This window comes from Octopus sinensis, linkage group LG10 (genome assembly GCF_006345805.1).
Source record: "Octopus sinensis linkage group LG10, ASM634580v1, whole genome shotgun sequence".
In the NCBI taxonomy this organism is placed as follows: domain Eukaryota; kingdom Metazoa; phylum Mollusca; class Cephalopoda; order Octopoda; family Octopodidae; genus Octopus; species Octopus sinensis.
This window is the reverse complement of record NC_043006.1, coordinates 19,822,183-19,844,008: the sequence shown is the minus strand read 5'-3', so window position 1 is coordinate 19,844,008 and position 21,826 is coordinate 19,822,183. Positions and strand designations below refer to the sequence as shown.

General features: G+C 36.4%; 1 protein-coding gene across 4 annotated transcripts in view; it reads left to right on the top strand.

Moving 5' to 3' along the window:
* Positions 1 to 21,826, top strand: part of LOC115216697 — a 223,727-nt gene that overhangs the window by 173,832 nt on the left and 28,069 nt on the right. The window contains exon 12 of one of the 4 annotated variants that reach the window (XM_036506329.1): positions 10,580 to 10,681. The exons of the other annotated variants lie outside the window; for them this stretch is intronic. Within the exon in view, the coding sequence (XP_036362222.1) occupies positions 10,580 to 10,681 (102 nt within the window). The remainder of the gene's footprint in view (positions 1 to 10,579; positions 10,682 to 21,826) is intronic. 4 annotated transcript variants of the gene reach the window in all.

Here is a 21,826-nt window from a genome sequence, read left to right as displayed (position 1 = left end):
TCTCTTATATAAAGCCCTCGTATAGAGTGAAGGAGTCAGTAAGAAGGATGATGCAGTAAAACACATAGTGTGGAAATGATGAGAGATGGAATTCTATGAGTGATAAAAGGGTGGGAGAATTGGAGTGGGTGAGTAACAGGTAGATGAGAGAAGAGGGGTATGTCAAGGATGCAAGGTGAAAGGGCAACAAATGTAGGTTTGACGAGTTAACATGTATCTTATCTTCTAAAGCCTACCCTTATAGCAAGATGCATTTTGTATTCGCATGCATGCATGAATCTCTTTCTCTCTCTCTCTCTCTCTCTCTCTCTGTATATATGTATATATATATATAAAGAGAGTTACCACTATGTGGATAACTCTAGTGCTAAAAATAGCTCCGTTAGTATAGCCACAGAAAAGATGTTTCCAAGTAGAAATAACATTACATTTAACGGAAGGAAAGTGAAACATAACGAATAAATAGATTGACCCTGAACAAATTGTTTCATTACTAATGTAATATATAATTTTACTTACATAGTTTTGTATTATCTCCCTAGTTTTTTGTGCTAAGCCACTTGGTGTTAAATTAATGGTATTATTAAATTAATATCAATTTTTCACCCTCATTTATAAATATATATATATATATATATATATATATATTGTTTTGGGATTTGGTTTGCTAGATTCTTTATGTGAGTTCATGTGTTGAAGCATATTCTGTTGTGTCTGGCAACCTTTGCATCTTGCAACCTTTTCAATAGTCAAAACTATTGAAAAGGTTGCAAGACGCAATGAAAATTTTAGAAAAATAAAAAAGAAATAAGCTGAAATTTTACCGGTGAATGTGTTAAATTATAAAGCACTAAAAGCGAATGACTCTCCCCAGACACAACAGTATACATATATATATATATATATATTCTTTTACGTGTTACAGTCATTGGACTGTGGTCTTGATAGTGCACCGCCTTTTATATATTCTTTGTGTATTGGGGCTACCATTGGTTTCATCTTTAGGAAGGCCTAAACAATTTTCAAGCCTATCGCATGCAACATAGGTGTTCATCTCCATTTTAGATTAAATGTGGTTTTGAGCCTCATTCTCATTGATATTTATGTGTGTGTGAATATGTTTGTTTGCTTTTATATCAAGTTATGTATAAAAGCAATTTTAACATTAAACTGAAGGATTACTCAATACTTTTTAATAGAACACTGCCCGATGAAGACAAGAAAGCCAAAATTTTGAAGTCACTGTCAACCTTTACCTTGTAAAAGTGAATATATATATGTAGTGGTTAAGTGTGTATCAATGAACATAGATGCAAATGGAATGTGTATGTAAACAAATATGTAAACCGATCCATAATTGAAAACAATTTATTTACAGGGTTTGATTCGTTATAATTACACTACATACAAAATGTTGGCAACTGCCATGAGTTGCTAGAAATACAGAGTACATTCATGGAAGTCATATCAGGAATGAATATGTTTGTGTGTGTGCGTGTGTGTGTGGTTCATTTGAGACAATAGTCTATCAGCACTTCGAACATTTCTCTCTGTCTTTGCGGTCTGCCAAAACCTTGGGTCGTATCGTAGATGTTTTCTCGTCTGTCTGCCCTGTTTGTCTGCCTGCCTGCCTGCCTTTCTGTTTCACCACTGTATTTATAATAAAACGTGGAAGCTAGAAAGACAGACATACTGCAACAGAGTTTGTACCTAAATAGGTCAGCCCCTGTCCACTTGAACTTCGCCTGACATGCTGAGGTCGCAGGTCAAAGGGAGATGATCAATCAGTTTTTGACAGGACAAAGAATACCATTTTTTGCGTCTGTTGATCATTGTGGTTTGGACAACCGAGAATTCTTCTTGGATTTGGTTTTGAGTCTAGGCTTGGAGAAGGAAGTGTTAATTCTTACATATATAATCATTGTCACCTTTTAGTTTGCTTTTCCATATTGGCATGGTTTGTGGGTGTATGGGGGACTTCCTGATGCCAACCTGTATGACAGGCAAATATGTAATTTACATATTGTAAAAATTAGAATATATGATATATGTATAGTAAACAGTGTGTTTATGTAGGTATGCCGTTATTCTATTTTATTTCAAGATTTCTTGCAAATAGAAAAAGAGCCAGTTTCTAACCTAGATCCAAAGTGCCTTCGTTAGAATTTCAAAAATATCAACAGGGTATTTTCATTTGTTTGTTTGTTTGTGTGTGTGTGTGTACAGATTCATATGTTTTGTTTTATGTCTGTACTAGCAGTATCACCCGGCGTTGCTCAGGTTTGTAAGGGAAATAACTATAAAGCATTTTTAGAGAGTTATAACCAAAAAATAACAAAAAAATGGAAAAAAAATTATGGTAAATTTTTTTTGAGAGTTAAAAAAGGTCGAGTTGCGTCCCCTAGACAGTCTGTAGTTTGTGTTTCTGATTCTCGACCCCATGTCGAATTTATCGATTTTTTTTCAGAACTGGGGGAACTTTTCAAAATTTTCGCTGCGTTAGTTTTGAATTATGACATTGGGCTATGTGTGTGTCAAGTTTCATCAGAATCGGTTGAAAGCCGTGGTCAGGGTGAGGGTACAACCAAACAGACACACAGACAAACTGCCGTTTATATATAGAGAGATTATCATGCATATCGTTGCATACCTAGACATGCTCATTATTACTTAAACAATAAACGTCTGGAAAGTTTTACAGATTTTTAGTTCCAGTGATGGACTGGGTCTATAGAATCAGCTTTCTCCTTTCTGTTTTTTTTTAGAAGCCTAATTTTCTCAAGACTGGTATTTAAGCAGTGTGTTACATATATCCCAGTACCCCAATAATTACAGGTATAAACCTGAACTTGCAATCAGGATGGAGTGACTGCAGATCTCTCAATAGTTCAGTGTATGTATGTATGTATATATGTATGTATGTATGTATGTATGTATGTAATTATGTATGTATGTATGTATGTATGTATGTTTGTGTCTGTGTGTATCTGTGTGTGTGTGTACATGCGTGTGTGTGTGTGTGTGTGTGTGTATGTGAGGGTGTATGTATGCTGTTACGTATGCATGCAGATGAAAAATATAACCTGGATAAATAGATAGATACTGATATATGTTGAGCGATTGATTTTGTCTCCTTTGCAATCCCTATATGCCCTTTCACTTTACTACCTAATTTACTTGAATTTTGGATTTCACCCGATCATAATAATAATAATAATAATAATAATAATAATAATAATGATAGTAATGATAATAATATGTACACACACACACACACACACACACACACGTGTACATTGATTTGTTGGTTTAGGCATAGTGATATTAATAACCTGTTGTTATAACTTGGTATACATATGCTTCAAAGAAAAGTGTTTGTCAAATACAGAATATAATAAGAAATTACATAAACGACAAGGAAACAAGAAATAATGGAAGGAACTTCATTAGCTTACAGCTGTTTCTGCTATAAGATGCAAAGCGCTAATTGTTGAGTACTTGTGTATCACCTTAAAGCAAAAGCAGTTGTAAGGCTAATGAAGTTCATTACATAATTTCTTGTTCTGTTGTTAGTTATACAATCCCTTATACATACAAACCCACATATATTTATTGTGTGTGTGTGTGTGTGTGTGTGTATGCAGGTATGTGTCTGTGCATGAATGTTTCCAAAAACTATACAGAGCTATAGCTATGCCATCACCATTTATGGTTGTTCTGTAACTGGTGCATTTGTTGGCATTTCCTATTAACAAATCATCTTCAAGCTCTGTGCTTTCAAATTCCTCAACTTCCTTTTACAGTTTCCAGCCTTACTAACCATGGAAATATACATATTTAACCCTTTCGTTACTGTATTTATTTTGAGATGCTCTGTGTTTCTTTCAATTACTTTAGATATAACAAAGAATTTAGTAAAATAACTTAGTTATCATTTAGCTAGTGTTAGGAACATAAATTGTGACTAAGGTTTGGTGGAAAATTTCAATTCAAAACTTATTCAAACAAGACATTTGTACTACACAGCCAGAGCCGGTTTCAGCCAGGTTGGTAATGAAAGGGTTAATGAAAATAAAGCATACAAAATGACTCATGTTCTATTTTAAGTTCATTATGATTGAATCTAAATTAATGTAATTCATAAATAAATTTCATTTTTACTTAATTTCCTTTTTTTTTTTGTTATGATAATTGATAAAATCAAATTCATAAATGTGAGAATTAATTTGTATTCTGTTTAAATTAAACATTGTTCAATTATTTTTGTACCATGTGATTGCTCTTAGTTTAGCTATGCTCTTCCCACATCAGCACAATTATCTTCCAACTCATGCCCTCCTCCTCTTTCTTTACCACTACTACAATCGACACTGGATTTATCGATACTACATCACTGTTCTCTAAACCAATTAACCCTTTAGCATTCAAACCAGCCATATCTGGCCAAAATATTTAACCTGTTATATATTGAAACTGACCAGATCTCACCTTTCATCTCAGCCCTACCATGTCGTTCTAAAACTCAAAAATCACATCACCGAAATCTCTAAACTACAAGATAATGCATGATTAATTCAAACCATTTTAAATAAGCAAACATCACATTTGACAGAATAATCTGAACACTAAAGGGTTAAATCTACTTAAGTCTCTTTCTGCCTTCACTCCACCAGTGTTTCATTCATCTGACCCCTACACACACACTGCTTCTATACTCAACTCTTAACCTTATCCATTTTTACCTGAACTAGAATTACAACACAAACATTACTCGTGTTTCATCCAATTATTTATTTAGTAATTAGTAATTATTTAACTTACATATTAATTCAGCCCTTTCCCATGGCCATCCCAGTCTTTCATTCTAGAAGATTCTAAGAAGACTAGAAATCTATAGCCTTTCCTCATTTGATTAATGAATGAAATGAGAGGATGAGAGGCAAAGTCGACTTCGGTGGAATTTGAACTCAGAACATAGTGACGGGTAAAATGCCTCTAAGCATTTTGTCCAGCATGCTAATGATTCTGCCAGCTCACCGCTTTCATATAATAATAATAATAATAACTTGGAACTGCATGTGTATTGCATAAGTTATTCTCTGCCTGATGTCCTTGTGACTTGACAGACAGTACAAACCCCGGCAGATGTAATATCGTCTGTCAACAGCATCATGATATTGGATATAACAGGCACACGAGTGGCTGTGTGGTAAGTAGCTTGTTTACCAACCACATGGTTCCGGGTTCAGTCCCACTGCGTGGCACCTTGGGCAAGTGTCTTCTACTATAGCCTCAGGCAGACTAAAGCCTTGTGAATGGATTTGGTAGATGGAAACTGAAAGAAGCCCGTCGTATATATGTATATATATATGTATGTGCGTGTATGTTTGTGTGTCTGTGTTTGTCCCCCTAGCATTGCTTGACAACGGATGCTGCTGTGTTTATGTCCCCGTCACTTAGCGGTTCGGCAAAAGAGACCGATAGAATAAGTACTGGGCTTACAAAGAATAAGTCCCGGGGTCAAGTTGCTCAATTAAAGGCGGTGCTCCAGCATGGCCGCAGTCAAAATGACTGAAACAAGTAAGAAAAAAAAGAAAGTGCTCAGGTGCACCACAACTTGTCAAAAAGTGCATATAAAGTATATGCAGTAATGTAAAAATGTATGGAAAGTGAACAGTGTATGATTCAGATACATGCTTGCATGTGTATGGAGGGGGGAAAATCAGGTGTAGTGTTGGCAAATCTCAGGAAGCATGGAAGATTTGAAGGATGCAGTGCTCCGACAACTAACAACTAATGCCGGCAGTCTGTTCCATGTTTCAGCAACTCTCAGCGTGAAAAAATGTTTCTGAAAGTCATGGGAGCTCTGCTGTTTTCTGACTTTGTAAACATGTCCACGGGTGTTAGACAGGTGGAGTTTGAAAAGGTGCTCAGAGTTATTGTTTGTAAGATGGTTAATAATTTTATGGGTGTCTGCCAAGTCAGCCGCCAGACGTCGGAGTTTCAATGTGTCCATGCCCAGGGAGGTAAGGTGTTCAGAATATGGCAAATGCCTGATGGAGGGTATTCTCTTGGTTGCACATCGCTGAACGGCTTCCAGACGATTAATATTCTGGGCAAGATAGGGGTTCCAGACCACTGATGCAAATTCCAGGTGAGGTCATACCATAGCTATATAAAGCCGCAGATAGATAGCTGGAGAACGGCTCACAAAGGATATTGTGTGACATCTTAAATGATGATATAATAAAAAATAAAATGAATTTATTGTTTACAGTGCTCAGGTGCACCACAACTTGTCAGAAAGTGCATATAAAGTACATGCAGTAATGTAGAAATGTCTGGAAAGCGAACAATGTATGAGTCAGATACATACTTGTGTGTGTATGGAGGGGAGAAAATCAAGTGTAGTGTTGGCGAATCTCAGGAAGCATGGAAGTTTTGAAGGATGCAGTGCTCCGACAACTAACAACTGATGCTGGCATCATCCTAATGATGATGATAATAATAGTAATAATAATTTTGCTCTAGGTATTGAGAAGACACTCAGTAAAAAATGGAAACAGAATTGAAAGAAGAAGGAAAACTAATAATAATGCAATTTATAATTTTCAGTGGGTTGCTATTAATGAATTAAGTCCTAATCTGTTGATGACCAACTACGTACATAAAGACACACACACAAGAATGTTACTTCATCAGAGCAATGGGAACAATCCAATCATCCATAATTTTCAAGGCTCCTGTGTTTAACTTTGCCATCCACCTGAGCTGCTGTGTAAAATCGTAAATAGTTGCATAAATAACTCAAAAGAAATGATTGCGGGCAAACTAAAAAAATGGGCAGAATCACAAGAAATAAAATTAAAAAAAGAGAATTCAGGAGAATAACAATAACAATAATAGGGCCTTTCTCTCAACTACCACAATCACTACTGTCCTCATCACTTTCACCAGTTTGATTGTCTGAATCCTTTGCATTGCTGGCATAAGTGTAAACACTTCTGAAGAATATATATCGTTAATAATGTCTTCAACTGCAAAGAGTCTAGGCCTTGTTCATTTACAAGATGAAGTATTGAGTTCCTCACAGGCTTGTTTCATCGCAGAATCGGGTTTGTTTTTTTTTCCCGATTAAAAACAAAAGTAAGCAACAGCTATGGGGTCCACTATTGACAGTGAGTCATAAACCCTCTTGACTACAAAGTTGTCTTCTTTTTCTACATGTGTTGCTCACTCCCACTTTACTGAGAATTTGTCTATTCCTGCTTTAGTGGGAACAGTGTGACATGGGGTAGAAAGGGCTCCTTAGCCATAGTGAAGGCAATCTATCTAGGGAGATAACCTTACAATAAATCACTGGGTCCGTAGCTTAGAAATACTGGGTTGATGTCCAGCGGGAACAGTTTTGTTTCATGGAGGAGGAAAGATCTTCTTTAGTACTTGGTTGTACAATGCTTTCCGATGTGTGTAGTAGTGGTGCGCGCACACATTATTAGCCATTTGAAAAGACTATGAAAGTCTCGACCACGGTCGAACAATGATGATGATGATGATGTGACAGGGTTAGGGATGACTGATGACATGCATGATGACTTTGTTTAAAGTGAAGAAGAGTTGCACACCGTCAACCTCACTCACTCATCCATGACCATCTTCAATCAAGTGGTAAGGCCAGGCCAGGTCAAGACAATTAGAGATGGAGACTGATGCAGTGGATGACCAAGATGTCTTACTTGCCTCATCTTTCACTTTGCACTCTACAATGCGTTGCTGTAGTTATGTTCTCCTCTGTTGAACCATGAAAGATGCTTGCGCAGAGGCTGTTGGATCCAATCTTCACATGCCTAGGTAGGCAAGCTCTAATATGCTAATTAAGCCTTAGATGGGACCCTGAAAGGTGCTACTAGACTGGGTTAGACTAGGCCTGGGAACAATAGTGGCTAAGAGGTGGTTCCACACTTCCCATAACCCTGGAAATCCTGTGCCCCATTACAGGGTAAAGTTTAAAGACTAGAACATTTCGTCTGCCGTTACGTTCTGAGTTCAAATTCCGTCGAGGTCAACTTTGCCTTTCATCCTTTTGGGGTCGATAAATAAAGTACCAGTTACGCACTAGGGTCGATGTAATCGACCTAATCCCTTTGTCTGTCTTTGTTTGTCCCCTTTATGTTTAGCCCCTTGTAAAAGGCAGACTGTATGATGCATGTGTACGAACAGCCATGCTACATGGCAGTGAAACATGGGCCGTGACTGCTGAGGACATGCGTAAGCTCGCGAGAAATGAAGCTAGTATGCTCCGTTGGATGTGTAATGTCAGTGTTCATAGTCGACAGAGTGTAAGTACCTTGAGAGAAAAGTTGGACCTAAGAAGAATCAGATGTTGTGTGCAAGAGAGATGCTTGTGCTGGTATGGTCATGTGGTGAGAATGGATGAAGATAGGTGTGTGAAAAAGTGCCACACCCTGGCAGTTGAGGGGACCTGTGGAAGAGGTAGACCCAGGAAAACCTGGGTTGAGGTGGTGAAGCACGACCTTCGAACTCTAGGTCTCACCAAGGAAATGATCAGAGACCGAGACCTATGGAAGTATGCTGTGCGTGAGAAGACCCGGCAAGACCAGTGAGAACAATCAAAATCAAATCATATATCAGAAAGCAGGGGTTAAGTGACCCATCTGTTCATGTCCGCTGTCAGCCTCGTCTGGCACCCGTGCCGGTGATACGTAAAAGCACCATTCGCTCATGGCCGTTTGCCAGCTCTGCCTGGCCCCGTGTCGGTGGCACGTAAAAGCACCATCCGTTCGTGTTCGTTGCCAGCCTCGCCTGGCCCCGTGCCGGTGACACATAAAAGCACCGTCCGTTCGTGTCCGTTTGCCAGCTCTGTCTGGCCCCGTGTCGGTGGCACGTAAAAGCACCATCCGTTCGTGGCCGTTTGCCAGCTCTGTCTGGCCCCGTGTCGGTGGCATGTAAAAGCACCATCCGTCCGTGTCCGTTGCCAGCCTCGGCTGGCCCCCGTGCCGGTGACACGTAAAAGCACCGTCCGCTCGTGGCCGTTTGCCAGCTCTGTCTGGCAACCGTGTCGGTGGCACGTAAAAGCACCATCCGTTCGCGTCCGTTGCCAGCATCGGCTGGCCCCCGTGCCGGTGACACGTAAAAGCACCGTCCGTTCGTGGCCGGTTGCCAGCTCTGTCTGGCCCCGTGTCGGTGGCACGTAAAAGCACCATCCGTTCGTGTCCGTTGCCAGCATCGCCTGGCCCCGTGCCGGTGACACGTAAAAGCACCATCCGTTCGTGGCCGTTCGCCAGCTCTATCTGGCACCTGTGCAGGTGGCACGTAAAAAACACCCACTACACTCGCGGAGTGGTTGGCGTTAGGAAGGGCATCCAGCCGTAGAAACACTGCCAGATCTGACTGGGCCTGACGAAGCCTTCCAGCTTCACAGACCCCAGTTGACCCGTCCAACCCATGCTAGCATGGAAAGCGGACGCTAAACGATGATGATGATGATGATGATGATATCATCATCATCGTTTAGCGTCCGCTTTCCATGCTAGCATGGGTTGGACGGTTCAACTGGGGTCTGGGAAGCCAGAAGGCTGCACCAGGCCCAGTCTGATCTGGCAATGTTTCTACGGCTGGATGCCCTTCCTAATGCCAACCACTCTGTGAGTGTAGTGGGTGCTTTTTACGTGCCACCGGCACAGGTGCCAGACGAGGCTGGCAAACGGCCACGATTGGATGGTGCTTTTTATGTGCCACCAGCATGAAGGCCAGGCGAGGCTGGCAATGGCCACGAACGGATGGTGCTTTTTATGTGCCACCGGCACAGAGGCCAGGTGAGGCTTGCAATGGCCATGATCGGATGGTGCTTTTTACGTACCACCGGCATGGAGGCCAGGTGGGGCTGGCAACGGCCACGATCGGATGGTGCTTTTTACGTGCCACCAGCACGGAGGCCAGCCAGGGCAGTGCTGGCAACAGCCACGTTCGGATGGTTTTCTTATGTGCCACCAGCGCTGGTATCACAGCTACAATTTCCATTGATGTTGATCGATATATATATATATATATAATATATATATATATATATATATATGTTTAAAAGGTTGTTTGTTGTTCCTGGTCAGAGAGTAACCATTGGTTTTACATCTATAAAATGCTTAGCCATACAAGCAACTTGTCAGACTCAAATGGTTGGAAGGACTTAACCTCTCCACAATTTGAGTGAGGAAAACGTCATGGTTAGTTAATTTCTAAACGTATGTATATCTACACAGACAGACATTCACACTCACACACGCATATACATATAGTCCAGTGAATCCTTATATATTGTACTGAATTGCTACTTTTGTATTACTTTCCCTTTAGAAGTTAGAAATCAAAGATACTTTCAATCTGCATTTCTTGTATGAAGATGCTTTATTCCAATCCATATTTCGAAAGTTCCACCCATCACAGTCCCAATCATAAATACACTGTTTGTTTTATAAGTTGTGCTCCACTTACTCTAAAACCTATTTGATTGTCTTTCACTCAATGATAGAACATACCTGTGGTTAAACACTTTTTATTTCAGATCAAGCCGTCTCAATATCTGTCAAACCTTGGTTTCATTTGTTCTCTGCAATATTGGGGGTGCTGTCTGGGTCCAGAGAAGCCCACAAAACTAAATAATAAGGTGAGGGTTTTTTAGGGAACAGGAATTAAAGCAAAAGCACTCACCCTTGCTTTTTTTTGCTCCTGCTGCAATAGCTGCTAATATAAATATGTGTTCTCTCCCATCCAGCTTACTAGAAGTAATTTCTTTGTGAATGCACCAGAGTACCAGCAATTGCATATCAAATCACTGTCAGTTGTTAACGTATTAAAAGCGAAATATTTCTGGAAGTATTTGTAAAGACATACATACATACATACATAGACATATATATACATACATTCTCAAGCACATACACATAGATAGGTAACTATATATATATATATATAAATTTATTTCGTCATTGTATATACTGCGGTGATGTTTTAACCATATCGCACATGGAATTAAGAAGCGGCCATTTTAAACTGGCCATGTTGCATACATGCATATATATGTATGTATACATTCGTATATGTAAGTATTCGTATGTTGTATGTATATATATATGTATTTATGTTTCTCTCTGCATATATTTCACTGATGAGGCAAAGTATTTCTAAATGCAAAGCCAGAAATCCAGGATCTGGAATTATCCAGTAATTTTTTACTAGTTTTATTTTGTCTTTTTGTCTTCTCTCCTTTTGCTATATGATCACTTAATATGGCCTTAGAGTCAGATCCTGGCTGCTATTTTCAGCATGGCGGTATCTCGTAGATACCCTAAGTTATAATTTTATAGATATATATATATTATATTATACACACACACATACACACACACACACACTCATCATTTGATATCACTTTTTCCATGCTGGCATGGTTTGGGCAGTTAGACATGAACTGATGAGCCAGAGGGTTGCACCTAACTTCAATGCTTACTTCAGTTTAATTTCTACAAATGAATACCTTTCCTTATGCCAGCCACTTCACAGAGTGTGCTGTGGCATCAGTGCCAGTGATGGCACCAAGTACCCACAAGACAAGATGTGTCAACTGAATGGAGTATAGAATTGAGGGATATGAAACTATGATAGAGAGATAGGAGCATGTGTCTTGTTGAAGAGGTGAACAGCTGGCTTCTCCATCTGGAGAGAGATGAGGTAAAAGTACAAGATGAATATGAGAGAGAAAGAAAGAGAAGAACAATAGGATAGCTTTTATGCTGAATATATTGCTCTTAAAGATCATTTGTTGCAATGTATTAGAGTTCAATAACCTGTTATTGATTGAGCTGTTTCATGTTTATATATCAGTTCTCATTGCATCCCCTCTTATACTTGCCTTTTTTTTAAAAAGGATATTTATTAGTGACAGAAGTAATACAAAATTTAAATTTAATTGATCCAATAACAATTCAATTTAAAAGTATAGTCACTCCTCAGGTCAACAACTTAAATGCATAAACTCCCAAATATTATTATTATTATTATTATATATATATATATATATCAACACACACACACATACATCTATGTATTTACATGCTTACATATATGTTATATATATATCACCATCCATCCAATATATACACACATGCGCACACACAAATACACACACACACATATACATGTAAGTACACATTTATATACACTCTGTACTATGTGACTTTGTTTGTGCTGGCAACCTTACTAGTGTTTGTACCATGAAAATAGCAACAAGTCCATGTTTAGGAAGGGCATCCGTACATAGGAACCTTGTCAAAGCACTCTGGAGCACAATGCAGTGCTTGGTCCAGTGGGGCCTGTCAAACCATACAACCCATGCCAGGTTTGAACATGGAGAGAAAATGATGATGATGATGATGATGATGATGATGATGTTGATATGCCCTCACTGCTTTCCTTCAACTCTGCTCTTATAATTGTATTATTCAAAAGTTTCTTTTATAAAATCATAAAAACTGTTTGCACAAAACACTAAATATTTTAATGTAACATTTGCTTGTGCACGCTTTTCACTTATTGTTAACACTGCAATCTGACAAACATTCACACATGCATATACATACCAACATATATATATATGTATGTATGTATATGTATATATATATGTATGTATATATATGTATGCATATAAATGTAAGTATATATATGTATGTATATAAATGTATGTATGTATATATGTACATGTATATGTCTACATATATATATATGTATATATATATATGTATATATATATATATATGTTTCTATATGTACAGGTATATATATATCTGTATAAATCTATGTGTATATGTATATGTATGTATATATCTATATGTATATATGTATACATGTATGTATATATGTAATATATATATATATGTATGCATGTGTATGTGTGTGTGTATATATATATGTATGCATGTGTATGTATGTGTGTATATATATGTGTGTGTGTGTAGTGTGTATATATATATGTGTATGTGTATATGTATATATATATATGTATGTGTATATATATGTATGTATGTATGTGTATATATATGTATGTGTGTGTGTAATATATATATATATATATATATATATATATATATATATATATATATATATATATGTGAGGGCGCGTGGCTTAGTGGTTAGGGCATTCGGCTCATGATCGTAAGGTTGTGAGTTTGATTCCCGGCGACGCGTTGTGTCCTTGAGCAAGACACTTTATTTCACGTTGCTCCAGTCCACTCAGCTGGCAAAAATGAGTTGTACTTGTATTTCAAAGGGTCAGCCTTGTCACTCTCTGTGTCACGCTGATTATCCCCGAGAACTACGTTAAGGGTACACGTGTCTGTGGAATGCTCAGCCATTTGCACGTTAATTTCACGAGCAAGCTGTTCTGTTGATCGTATCAGCTGGGACCCTCGTCGTCGTAACCGGCGGAGTCTTTAAAAAAAAAAAAAATATATATATATATATATATAAAATTCCAGGGGAAGAAACTAGTAGTTGATAGCTTCTGCTACCGAGGTAACCAAGACTGTATTGAGGGTGGATGCTCGGACAGCATTGCCACTAGAATAAGAATAGCCTGGGCAAAGTTCCGAAAGCTCTTTCCTCTACTGGTGACAAAGGGCCTCTCGCTTAGAGTGAAAGGTAGACTGTATGACGCATGTGTGCAAACTGCCATGCTAAATTGCAGTGAAACATTGGCTATGACTGCTGAAGACATGCGTAGTCTTGAAAGAAATGAAGCTAGTATGATCCGCTGGATGTGTAATGTCAGTGTGCATACAAGACACAGAGTAAGTGCCCTGAGAGAAAAGTTGAACATAAGAAGCATCAAATATAGTGTGCAAGTGAGATGTCTGCTCTAGTATGGTCATGAGCTGCATATGGATGAGGAGAATAGTGGAAGGAACTTGTGGAAGAAGACCCAAGAATACATGGGATGAGGTGGTGAAGCATGACCTTCAAACGCTGGGCCACACAGAGGTGATGACAGGAGACCGAGACCTCTGGAGATATGCTGTGATTGAGAAGACTCAGCCAGTAAAGTGAGATCACAGCTGTAGCCTATATCAGTGTTTCATAACTAGCCCATTTAAAAAGTACCTTTGAATCATCGGACAACATACTGTACTTAAGGAGACCTATTGTGTCAAGTAAAATAAAAAATCAAATCACAATCAAAAATGGAAATTGTAATTGTGGCCGATGCCAGTGCCACCTGACTGGCTCCCATACTGGTGGCACATAAAAACAACCCACTACATTCTTGGGGTGGTTGGTATTACGAAGGGTATCCAGCTGTAGAAACATTGCCAGATGAGATTGCAGCCTGGTGAGGCCTCCTGGTTTGCCAGTCTCCAGTCAAACCATCTAAACCATGCCAGCATGGAAAGTGGACATTAAATGATGATGATGGTGTATATATCTTTATGGGTATATATGTATATGTATATCATCATCATCACATACTCACAGACATGCAGGAAGTAAATAGACACCTTTAATTTTCAAAATCTTTCACTTAATACACAAAGCGAACAATTGAAACGTAATTGATAGGTAGGACTACATTCTTTAGTATTTAGTTGACATTCCCTTTGCAGGTTTTAATTTAGAAACTCTTTTTGGAATTGAACTGATGAGTTTTATGATTGTCTCTTGTGGAATTTCTGCCCACTTTTCATGCAACAATTGAAACAATTCATCTTTAGATTTAGGATTCTGTCAAGTTTTTTGTATAGCTCTATCTAATATGCTCCAAAGATTTTCAGTTTGGTTCATGTCAGGAGATTGGCTCGCCCAGTGAAGCTTTTTGATCCCATTTTCAGTCAACCATCTTCCATGAATAAAAACTCATTTTTAATTATGTTATCGTGTGAATACACCGGAAGTAGTCCTTGCTTAAGTATTTCGATGTATTTTTCAGAGTTTATGGTTCCAACGCATTCGATTAGCTCAGAACGACCATTGCTGGTGACAGCTCCCCATACCATTACAGTCATACTGCCATGTTTCACAGTTGGTTGGAGTCGTGTCAAATCAAATTCTTGATTGGGAAGCCTCCAGACCCAAACATGTCCACTGTCTGAAAATAATGCAAATCTGGATTCATCTGAGAAAATTATTCTATCCCAAAATGAACTGGATTTTTCTGACATCTCCTTAGTCCATTTCTTTCTTTTCATGATAGTAATTGGTTGAAGGAGAGGTTTTCTTCTAGCTGCTCGTCCATGATACCCAAACTTATGCATATATGTAACACACGTTCTTGGACTAACTTGAAGCTGTTTTGCATTGTCAGAAGCCTCCGAACAAGGTTCATTTTCCACAATTGTCTTCAAACAGTGAAGCTTCCTTTCCAAGGGCCCAGGTCAGCCAGGATGAGAATCTGTTGATTCTTTTCTTTGGCTTTTGAATTGCACTATAATTCTATTAATAGTAGCAAGAGGAATTTGAAAGATTTTCGGCAATTTTTCACTTGCTAAGCCCAGCTTCAGATTGCCCAACAATACAACCTCTTTGAAAATCTGACAGTTCTGCTGAATTTTTTGTGTGTGGAAATGGTTACTCTTCACAAATATTTAATATAATGGCACCTGGAATGAAAAGGAATAATTACATTGTAAATTCTACACCGCTGAAAACATATTAAGACACTTAGATCAGAAATTTTGAAAATTAAAGGTGTTTATTTACTTCCTGCATGTCTATGATATGTATGTGTGTGTATATATATATATATATATATATATATATATATATGTATATTGTCATCATCATCATCACATATATGTATATATCTATTTATATTATATTATAATGTAAACATTTTGTAGTTTGTCAATTGTCTTTCTGTACTTCATTTAATATATATATTATATTATATATATATAATATATTAATATATATATATATATATATGTATATATATTTATATATTTTATATAATATATATGTGTGTGTGTATGTTATATATCTGTATATATATATATATATATATATATATATATAATGTATATATATTTATATATATTTATATATATATATATGTGTGGTGTATGTTATATATCTGTATCTATATATATATACATACACATATATATATATGTATATATGCATATATATATATATATATATGTGTGTGTGTATGTTATATATCTGTATCTATATATGCATATATATGTGTATTTATGTATATACATATATATGTGCATATGTACATAACAATTTAACTGCATGTTAAATTTATATATTTGTATATATATATAGGTATGTGTATGTATATGTATATATATGTATATATATATATGTATATATCATATATGTATACGGAGTGGCTGGCGTTAGGAAGGGTATCCAGCTGTAGAAACATTGCCAGATAAGACTGGAGCCTGGTGCAGCCTTCTGGCTTCCCAGATTTCCGGTCGAACCGTCCAACCCATGCTAGCATGGAGAACGGACGTTAAACGATGATGATGATGATGATGATGATGACATATATATATGTTTATATTTATGTACCTACATTTATATATATGTATGTATATGTATATATATATATGTGTATGTATATGTATACATATATGTATATATATATATATATGTATACATATATGTATATATATGTATATATATATAGATATATATGTGTGCTTATATATATATTTCAATGTATGAAATATATATCTGTATTATATATATATATATATATATAAATATATGTATATATCTATATATATATGTGTATGTATGAATATACTATATATGTATGCATATGTATGAATATATATATATGTATGCATATGTATGTATATATATATGTATATGTATATATATGTATGTGTTTATATATATATATATCTATATATATATATATATATATATATATTATATATACATACACATACACACACAAGGTGTGTAAAGTATTTGAGTAAATATCTTGCTGTGACCACTACCTTTGTATTATCTTTGTTTAAGAAATTAATAATGGCAGACCCCTCAGATTACTCAAAAAATGAAGAGGCATATCTGTTATCTGTCATAGATCTTTGCTTTCGGATAGCCACGGCATTGGTGCCAAGCTGCATCTGTTCCTGTTGGGAGCATTTCCCTTGGATAAACGTATCGTTGAAAGGGACAACAGCTGATTTCCGCACACCAAATTTTATCAGGCTGGCACTTGCATATGCAGTCGCATGACTAAGTCATTTGGCTAAAGCCACGGTGGGATCCCTACATTTGACTTTTTCTAGCTGAATATTTACGTAGTAATATTTATTATTTATAGAGTTATTTCACACACGCACATACAAACACAGATATACGCACACATATCTACAAAGATATATATATATATAAAGATATATATACATATATATATACACAACATACATATATATAAATATAATATATATATGCATATATATATATATATATATATATATATATAATATATATATATGTATATATATATGCATATATATGTGTGTATATATATATATTGTATATATATATATGTATATGTATATATATCTGTATATGTATATATATATCTATATATGTATATATATATCTATATATGTATATATAATATAGCATATATATATATATGTGTGTATATATATATATTATATATATGTATATATATAGATATATCTTTGTATATATATATGTATATATATATGTATATATATTATATATATTTATTATATTATATATATATATATCATATATATATATATATATACTAGCAGCATAGCCTGGCGTTGCCTGGGTATGTAAGAGCCCCTAGTAGGCAACGACTAATCCCAATCTAGTCCTTTCCCCTTAGGGAATGAAGGTGCATGTGTAGGTTGCAATGTCTTCTCTTCACTCGAATACTTCTGTGTATACGATGTTCCTAGCTGTCCCTTTGGGCGAAAACATGAAAACATCATTGCGCCTCCAAAGAGAGTTAAAAAGGTCGAGTTGCGTCCCCTAGAAAGTCTGTGGTTTGTGTTTAATACACAAATCGGTTTGCTATGTGTGCCACATATGATTTAATTAACTGATTTTTTCCAGTAATAAAGTATCCTATTGGAATAAAAAGGGCCTATAGCTCCTTGGAGCAGACATGATGTCACTGTGAATTGAATTAAAAAAAAATTCATGCCAATTTGTGAAAGATATTGTCGAAAATATGTCATCTTGAATTTGAACGCGATTTCCCAAAATGCCATGATTTTATCGATTTTTTCTGATGGTAAGGTATTGCATGGAAAACTAACGTCAGAATTAGGTTTCATAGGGTACCATTAAGCTTCACCATGAGTTTGGTGAAAATCGATTGCAAGTTGCGAAAACTACAACAGAAAATGTGTTGCATATAAGAAGCTTAGATTCTCGACCCCATGTCGAATTTATCAATGCTTTTCAGAACTGGGGGAACTTTCAAAAATTTTCGCTGCGGTAGTTTTGAATTATGACTTGGGCTATGTGTGTGTCAAGTTTCATCAGAATCAGTTGAAAGCCGTGGTCAGGGTGAGGGTACAACCTGACAGACACACAGACAGACAAACTGCCGTTTATATATATAATATATATATATATCTTTATATAATATATATATATATATATATATATATAATATCTGTAGATTTATATATATATATGTGTGTGTATAATATTGTATATTTGTATATATATATAATATATATATGTTATACAGTCCCAGTACCTTGCCCACCTGTTCATGCATCGAGGATACCCCCTCAACCCTTGTTCAAACCACTCTTGCCTGCGCTCGTCTAATTGATCCTTCGCCACACCAATCCCCTAACTGCATCCCCTTCCCCTCCTTTTCCACTTCTCCATTCTAACCCTTTGTCACATGATCCTATGGTTTTTTCCATTGTCTCCAGCTTGACCCACCACCCACCCCATTTTCCCCAACCCACCCTTGTCCTCCTTTAAATGTGCCCATAACTTATGTGATCTGCTGGTCTATAGCACTTACTTCTCCCCCCCCCCCAGCCCCATTCAGATCCTTCCCTTGCTCTAGATTCCCACTGCCCTTTCATCACCACCACCACCTCCCTCACTGGATCCAACCACCACACTCTTCACATTAGAAACTCCTTCTCCTGCACCTCTTCAAGCCTTGTGTATTGCAATAGATGTAATCTCTGCAATAAAGTCTACATTGATCAGATGGGCTGCCGGCTGGCTGACCTGTTCACCGAACATCTAAGGGATGTTCGGCTATGCACGAATACCCCCACCACCTGTCATTTCTTCTTGGCCAACCACTCCACCTTTAATATCTCCATCTCTGTCCTCGCCCTGCACCATGGATCCACACACTCCTGACTCCTCCTAGAACAGCGTTACATTTTCTGTCTAGAAACACAAGTCCCTCTTGGACTCAACACAACCTCCTTCTCTTAATGACTCTCTCTACAAACTCCTTAAAATAAACAACTTTTTATTTAATTTAATTTATTTAATTTTATTTTATCCTCCTGCTTTTATCCCACCTAATTTTTTACACTGTTACAATTTTCTCAATTTTTTATCATTTTCTTTCCATCGAATTGTTTAACTTTTTAATTGCATCATTTTTTTTTATAATTGTATTAATTTCTATTTTAACCCTTTAATTTTTATTGTTCTATTTTTTTATTTGTTTATCTTGGATCTGTTATTTTTTATGATTTTTTTTACATCTTGTACACTTTCCTTTTTTCCGCCCTTTATTTGTTGATCTATATTTATATTCTAATGTATTTCTGTATACACGCACACATAGTTATATACATGCACAAGCTCACATTCCTGAATGCACATATACATCCAACACACACCACACACATATATACAACACATGTGTGCCTGCATGTATGGTGTATGTATGTGCATGCACGCAAGAATGCACTTATACTTCCACATAACACAACCCCCCACACACATACACACATGCGCATACATGCACACATGCACACACAGAGACATACACACATATGCACACACATACATGCACATGAATGCATCAATGCCCATACACCTCACATACTTCCCACATACACCACATATGCACACAACACACACATACTTGCACAAACACAACACATGCATACATGCATGCAAACATATGCATGCACATACACACATGCAAACACACTCACACACACATGAACAGGAATGCACATATATCTAACACACACAACCCTACACACACATACATACATGCACACATACGCACACTAGTACACACAACTCTATATGCACATACATATGCATGTGCATACAAGCACAAGAATGCACATATACTGCCACACACACAACCCCACATTCACACACACACAACCCCATGTTCACACACACATATGCACATGACACATATGCACACACATATACATGTATATACACACACACATATATACATGCACACACATACATACCCATGTATACATGGACACACACATACACCAATACACATGCACACACATACATGCACACATATACACATATGCCTCCCACACATACAACACACTCATACATACATGCACACAATTACACATACATGGGCATATACACACATGCACATTTATGTGCACACACGCACATACACCCACACAGACACACATGCACACACACACACAGGAATGCAAATATACTCCACATGCATACACACAGAAATGCACATATACTCCACACACACAATTCCATGCACACACACAAACACACATGCATACACATAGATGCATGCATACACTACACACAAAACACACACACACACACACACAACATATACATACACAGACATGCACACACATACTTCAAACTGCCAGTCAAACACCTTTCTACTGACCATTCCTCTCAACACATGTGAAGAGACACACAACTACACAAAAGACCACCACTCCTGTTACCATGCTGCAGAATTCTTCTTACAACATTAAGAGACACAAAGTACACTCACACATACATATATAAACAGCCAACACTACACAAACAACACACACACAACACATACACACATACGCGCACACACATGCTATTACACACACAGACACATACATACCCCATCTCTTATACTCTCCTGTCTTAGGAAGAACTTTTTCTTCACCCAATCCAGTCATTTCAAAATGTAACCACATGTGAATCCTTGGCGATTTTCTTTCTCCATCTTCCTTTCTATTGCACTTACCTCTGTTACTGAAGAAGAGCATTGCTCGAAACATTAAACCATCTTTCTTTCCTTCCCTGAGTATCTGCAAATACTATACATGTACCACGACCTCGTATTGTTGTTTTTTTGTTTATATATATATATATATAATATAATATATATATATATATATTATATATTGTATATATATATATATATATAATATGTATATATAATGTATATTATATATGTATATATATATATATGTATATATAATATATGATATATATATATATATGTATATATATATATATTGGTAATATATATATATGATTGTATATATATATATATGTATATATATATATATGTATATATATAATATGTATATATATATGTATATTATATATATGTCTATATATATGTATATATATATTGTATAATATAGTATATATAGATATATATATATTATATGCATAAATATATTATATGCATAAAATATATATATGTATTAAATATATATGATGTATATATATATAATATATATATATATATATATAGATGCATAAATATATTGTATGTATATTATATAATATATATATATGCATAAAT